Source organism: Bombus vosnesenskii, unplaced genomic scaffold, assembly GCF_011952255.1.
Source record: "Bombus vosnesenskii isolate JDL3184/JDL3185 unplaced genomic scaffold, Bvos_JDL3184-5_v1.1 scf7180000013935, whole genome shotgun sequence".
Lineage (NCBI taxonomy): Eukaryota > Metazoa > Arthropoda > Insecta > Hymenoptera > Apidae > Bombus > Bombus vosnesenskii.
The window spans coordinates 12,567-19,318 of record NW_022883292.1 but is presented as its reverse complement, the minus strand read 5'-3'; the positions used below and the strand labels follow the sequence as shown (position 1 = coordinate 19,318).

General features: G+C 34.9%; 1 protein-coding gene across 1 annotated transcript; it reads left to right on the top strand.

Annotated features, from left to right (window-relative positions):
* Nucleotides 1–334: 334 nt before the first annotated feature.
* On the top strand, nt 335–6,752 carry LOC117239344 (survival motor neuron protein-like). The gene is made up of 7 exons (XM_033504838.1): nt 335–379; nt 569–751; nt 877–971; nt 5,644–5,666; nt 6,056–6,353; nt 6,473–6,552; nt 6,621–6,752. Exons 1-7 carry the CDS (start codon nt 335–337, stop codon nt 6,677–6,679), a joined length of 783 nt encoding a protein of 260 aa, XP_033360729.1. The 3' UTR covers nt 6,680–6,752.

Below are 6,752 nucleotides of genomic sequence, written 5' to 3'. Positions count from 1 at the left end.
AATATAATCTACTTAACAATCTCGTTTTAGTTATAATATGTGATTAATTCTTTTGCTATTTCGCTATAAACAGTTTCTTGTGCATACAATATTTTTTATAGTATTCTAATATATTGTTAGATATTGTAAAGAAAGTAAAATACAGTTATTGAAGTTTGGGAACATTCAATGTTAACCTTGCTTCAAAAAATAATCTTTCGAATGAAGGGGGAATAGATTTTTAGTATTATAGTTGGTATAATGTCATCATTGTTTACAATGTGTTAGAGTTAAAGAAATGAGACAAATTAATATTTCAGAAGCAAACTCAATATTTAAATGATGTTATTTTAAAATGGCAGATGATATGAATGTTCTTTTTATACGAGGAAATGGAAACGTATGTATGGTAATGGAAACGTAATGGTTTTATCATTATTTTAGTACAAGATCTTAGCATAATAGTAATTAACAGTATCCATTACCTTTTGGTCAATTTTTGAAAAATAACATATATGATAATTTGCAATAGTTTGATAATAAAATACTTGTATCAATATTAATAACATATAATTTGCTATCTCAAAAGGATACAGACACAGCCAATGATAATGTTTGGGATGATAGTGCATTAATAGAACCATATGATAAAGCAATAAATTTAGCAAAAGAAGAAGTTATCAAGCGAATGGGAATGGATGTTGGAAATTCTCAACCGAAAGAAAACCTACAAAATCTTAAGCAGCCTAAACACGCAAGTAAATTCCACAAGGTTGTGATTTTGATAGAATATTACAAATTTGATACAGAATATTATTAAATATATTGATTAAGAAGCAAATTATTTTATTTTGCTATTTACTTATATTTATTTGTATACACATCTTTTCTCTATAGAAATGGATCATAGGAGCACCTTATCGTGCAATATACACAGAGGATGGAGAAATTTATGAAGCTATAATATCAAAAATTTATGAAAACAATGGCACGTGTTGAAATGGTTACCACTTCTAAGAAAACTCTACATCTGGTCTTGTTTAGTTTTCTCAAGCACTGAAGCCATCGACAGCGTGTAGACAAAAGACTGCGACGAAGTCAGGCCATAAACAGTAGACAGGCGACGTTGGCTTCGGGGCTTCTCAGTTATTAGCTAACACAGCTAGCGTGCGGATCTGGACCAGCTCAAATTGTATTTTTACTTATTACACTTCTACTTAAATATATTTTCTACCTTACAATTTATCCACGTGTTTTCTCTGTTTACACACCGAATAACCTCAACAGGTTATGGGCCCAGGGCTGTAAATTGCAAGGTAGCAACGTGAAATGAATAAATTGTTAATGTGTTGTGCTTAGTAAAAGAAGGGATAGTGCTAAAATGGAATCAGCAAGTGCGAAGGTCGAGATGTTACGCGGCGAAGAAAATTGGCTCCAGTGGCGTTTTGTTATGCGTACAGTTTTGGAGGAAGATGACGACCTGATCAACGTGTGTGAAGGGAATTTGTGTCATCCAGGTAACAGCGCGGAGAAAGAAATCGCTCGTGGAAGATTTTTGAAAGCAGATCGATTAGCGAGAAAATTAATCGTGACCTCAGTAGGAAAGAAACCGTTGGATCTTCTTTTATGTTGCACGACAGCACACGAAATGTGGAAAAAGCTGAATACAGTATATGACATGAAGTCATGAGGATGAGAATTTAAATATGGTCCAGAAGCAGTGCTTCGATTTTAAATGGGAAGAATCTGAAAATGTCTCTTACAACCTATCAAAGTTGGAACTCATAGCGGCGAAGATGAAAGTCCTTGGGAGGGAAATTGACGACAAAATGCTGATAACACGCATTTTATCGGTGTTACCAAACAAATTCGATCATTTTCACAGTGCGTGGGATTCCGTGGAAGAAGAAAAGATCCGGATGATGATCCGATGATCCGAAACGATCGAGGAGATCCGAAAGCCGACTGGAACGAATCGAGTGAACGGACAGATCCGAGTTTTGATTGATTGATCCAATATTGATCGAAAAAAAAAAAAAGAAGAATCAGTCGATGATTAATCCGGAACTGACCGATATGATCCGAGGATCTGATTGATTTGATCTGATTGATCTGATTGATGTCCTGATGATCCGAGATGTAACACGGTGAAGATAGAGATCGGCGATGGTCCATTCATGGATGCGTGCGGCAAAGGAAAAATCAGAGTAGAGACTTTTGTGGACGGCAAATGGGTAACATGTACAATGAACGATGTTCTATACGTACCAGGTATGAAAAGATATCTATTTTCGATTAGATCTGTCGCAAGAAGGGGCATAGATTTTTGTATTTCAAAGGAAGGTACCAATTGCATATTTTTACAAAATCAGAAAATAATAGCAAGAGGTTCTGTTATCGGAAATTTGTATAAAGTAGATATGCGAGTTATCATACCGTCAGTTTGTAATTTTAGCAATAGAGCGGAGTCAAACGCGGACACATTGCAATTATAGCACGAACGGCTATGTCATCAGAACATCAGACATGTTAAAGAATTCTTAAAGAATTCAAATATGAAAGTTGTAGAGGATAATAACTTTTTCTGTGAAGGTTGCGCGTACGGGAAACAGCATAGATCGAGTTTTCACGAGAAAATCAATCGGGCGACTAAACCTCGCGAAATTATTTATACGGATGTATGTGGACCTATGGAAGTCGAGCCATTAGGCAAGAAACTGTATTTTCTGACATTTAAAGATGATTTTTCAAAATTCACAAAGATTTACTTCTTACGACGTAAGTCAGAAGTAATTGAAAAACTAAAAACCTTTTGCCTAGAAGTTGAAAATCAATTTAAGGATAAAATTAAAGAAATTCATAGTGATGGAGGGAAAGAATTCCAGAAATAAAGAAGTCAAAGAATTTTTAAGAAGTCAGGGAATTAGGCACACGATTAACGTCCCATACACTCCTGAACAGAATGGTGTCGCAGAAAGGGAAAATAGAACAATAGTAGAGGCAGGTCGGTCGATGCTATATTCGAAACCAAATCTACCGCTGTTCTTGTGGGCCGAAGCCATGAACACAGCAGTACATGTCATAAATAAGACGGGGCCGACAAGACAAGATAAGAAAACACCATATGAACTGTGGTACGGGAAACCGCCGAATTTAGAAAAGTTTAGGGTTTTCGGTACTGAGTGCTTTGCTCACATACCTGCGGAGAAAAGGACAAAACTTAACAAAAAGGCCAACAAAGGATATTTGGTAGGCTATTTAGATGACGAACGAGGGTATCGAGTGTACGTGCCAACAGTAAAAAATGTAATATTAAGCCGTGACGTAATATTTAAGCCTGAACTAGAAAACGCGAAATTCGTAAAATTAATTTTACAGAAAATTGTCGAGCGCGAAGATGTGAGTGCGCAGAGCGATAGAGCATGTACGTATGAAAGTGCAGAGAGTGAACATGAAAAACAACCTCATGGAACTAGCGACAATGTGAGACAATTGAGAGATAGAGATAAGATCAAACGAACCGATTTTTATGGTAACCCAGTAACGTACGTGGCGGAAAAAATACCGGTGGATTTTAATGAAGCGATGAGATCCGAAAAGAAAGAGTTATGGGAAACAACTATGAATGATGAAATGAAATCGCACCATGAAAATAAGACGTGGATACTTGTAGAAAAACTTAAAGATCAGAAGGTACTTAGCAATAGGTGGGTTTTAACGATAAAGCTAAATCCGGACAACTCGGAACGATACAAAGCGCGACTTGTAATAAAAGGGTGTTCACAGAAAGAAGGCATAGATTCTAAGGAAACATATAGTCCCGTTGCTCGGTTTGACACAATTAGATTAATGCTCCGTATTGCAGCCAAAAATAATTTACACCTCGGACAGTTCGACATTAAAACCGCATTCTTATACGGAAGTCTGAAAGAAGATATTTATATGAAACAACCAAAAGGTTATGATGATGGTACAAATCGGGTTTGTAAATTGCTAAAAAGCCTATATGGCTTAAAGCAGTCTCCAAGATGTTGGATGGAAAGTTTCACAAAATTTATCTCGAACTTAAAATTTTATCAGAGTAACGCAGATCCTTGTTTTTATATTTATACAAAAGACGACAAATTAATGTTGATGACCATATACGTAGACGATGGACTGGTAGCAGCTTCAGACGAATCTTTAATTGATAAATTCTTCGATGATTTAAATAAAGAATTCAAAATTACGAGTTCGAAAGAAGTAAAGAGTTTTCTTGAACTTGAAATTAATAGGTTAGAAGATGGTTCAATATTCATTCATCAGAGTAGGTATATCGAAAACATATTGGAAAAATTTAATATGAATGAGGCAAACAGTGTTTCTACACCTATCGAGACTAATTGGAACGAAAGTAACATAGGCGATAATGATTGTAACGCACCATACAGAGAAGCCGTAGGGAACTTAATGTTTTTACAAACCGTAAGTAGGCCAGATATTAGTTTTGCAATAAATATAGCGGCGAGACACTTAGAGAATCCAAACCAGTATCAATGGAAATTAGTCAAACGAATTTTGCGCTACATAAAAGGGACCGCAGACATGGGACTCTTATATACAAAAGCAGGCAGTCTCGAAACCTTTAGCGACGCTGACTATGCAGGCGACAAAGAAACAAAAAAGTCGACATCAGGCGTTGTATGTAAGTATGCGAATGCGGCCATCACATGGCAATGTAAGCGACAACAATGTATAGCTCTATCTACGACCGAAGCTGAATATGTCAGTGCAGCCTCAGGAGCGAAAGAAATTATGTGGCTAAAGAAAATATTTCTTGAATGTAAATTAGAGATCCTTAAGTATATGCTATGTGTAGACAATACTAGTGCCGTGAAATTAATTAAGAATCCAGAATTCCATCAAAGAAGTAAGCATATTGACGTAAGATATCATTTCTTGCGAGATTTATACAATAGAGGCGAAATTGATATAACGTATGTAACAAGCGAAGAGCAATTGGCAGATATATGTACAAAGGCGTTGCCAAAACCGAGATTTGAATATTTAAGGAAAAAGTTAGGTTTGAAAAGTAAAAAAGATATTAAGATGTAATTGTTTGTAAACATGTAGAGTTTTTAGAGAGGGTGTCGAAGTGATTATTACTTCTCAAAAAAAAAAAGAGGAAAAACTCTACATGATCTGTTTAGTCTTCTAGTTTTTTTTTTGTGTAATAAATTAATTTGTATGGAAAAGAGAAAGGCGGCTGGCAAATGTACTTGAGAAGGCATTGACAAATTAATTTTCAGATATTTACGACAAGAGTTAGAAAATATTAAGAGATAATTTGTAAATTTGAGATAATTGTTTGTAGGGATGTAGAGTTTTAGGGAGGGTGTTGAAGTTCACTTCTAAGAAAACTCTACATCTGGTCTTTTTTAGTTTTCTCAAGCACTGAAGCCATCGACAGCGTGTAGACAAAAGACTGCGACGAAGTCAGGCCATAAACAGTAGACAGGCGACGTTGGCTTCGGGGTTTTTCAGTTATTAGGTAACACAGCTAGCGTGCGGATCTGGACCAGCTCAAATTGTATTTTTACTTATTACACTTCTATTTAAATATATTTTCTACCTTACAATTTATCCACGTGTTTTCTCTGTTTACACACCGAATAACCTCAACAGTACGTGTGTTGTAAAATTTGTAGGTAATACCTTTAGCATGATGGTTATGTCAATTAAGAAATGTACTAAAAATACATATATATATATGAAGTAAAGGCTTTCGCATAGTCTATCACAGTGTCATTCAGCAGGTCCTTAACTGGGCAGGAGTACCTGTCAATGTCTATGGGGAGACCCGTGGGATATAGGGTCATGAACCATAAACATGCATATTACTTATTGTTCATTATTAGCTGCTTGGAATATAATTCTCCTCATTAGACGAGTGATTATTACTACATATATCAAGGCAAACATTTATACATATACATTTATGCACGGGAAATTCTAATACATTGCCTGTAAGGACAGTAACCGAATGGCACTCAGTCATTCTATTAAATGACAAAAATTTCTTTTACTCTGTGTTTAGGCTATGGTAATACACAGAAAGTCGAGTTGAGTTCTCTTTTAGAATCAGAAGGTTTGCAAAGTCAAATAGCACAACAAAAGAAAGCTTTGGAAGAGAAATTCAATGAAGAGAACGATGAGACTTGTGAGACTAATTTTTCTACAAATGTAAATTCGAAAAAATATAATGTAGAAAAAATGGATTGTGACTCTGAAGAAGCAAATGCGTATAAACATCACTTCATACCGGGACCATCTTTCAATTCGATGACTGATATAATGCCACCTGCACCTCCTTTACCACCACAATTAATGGCCAAGTAAGTACAATTTAAAAATTCTAATGGAATGCTGAATACTTCTAATATTAATAAGTAATTTGGAATAAGTTTAACATTTTATTTGGAAAAAAATACGAAATTTTAATAAAATGTACTAGATTACCAGATAATGATACAGACGCACTTTCAAGTATGTTGATGTCATGGTATATTAGTGGTTACATGGTATATTACACAGGTAATTATTTCATATAAGTATTTTATTGTATATTAAATTTTCAATGGACTATGTTATTTCTTTTGTAGGTTATTATCATGGTTTGAAACGAGCAAGAAACAATCAAGAGAACAGGAAGAACTGTTGATTATATCAATTTTTTCAATAACAATATAACAATAATATAAGATATAATAAAATATAAAACTCATTGTATTTAT

Coding starts and splice junctions, on each gene's coding strand:
- LOC117239344 (XM_033504838.1), top strand. CDS start 335: ATGGCAGATGATATGAATGTTCTTTTTATACGAGGAAATGGAAAC. Junction 972..5,643: donor ATTTATGAAAACAATGGCAC/GTGTTGAAATGG, acceptor TAACCTCAACAG/TACGTGTGTTGTAAAATTTG. Junction 6,354..6,472: donor CCACCACAATTAATGGCCAA/GTAAGTACAATT, acceptor AAAATGTACTAG/ATTACCAGATAATGATACAG.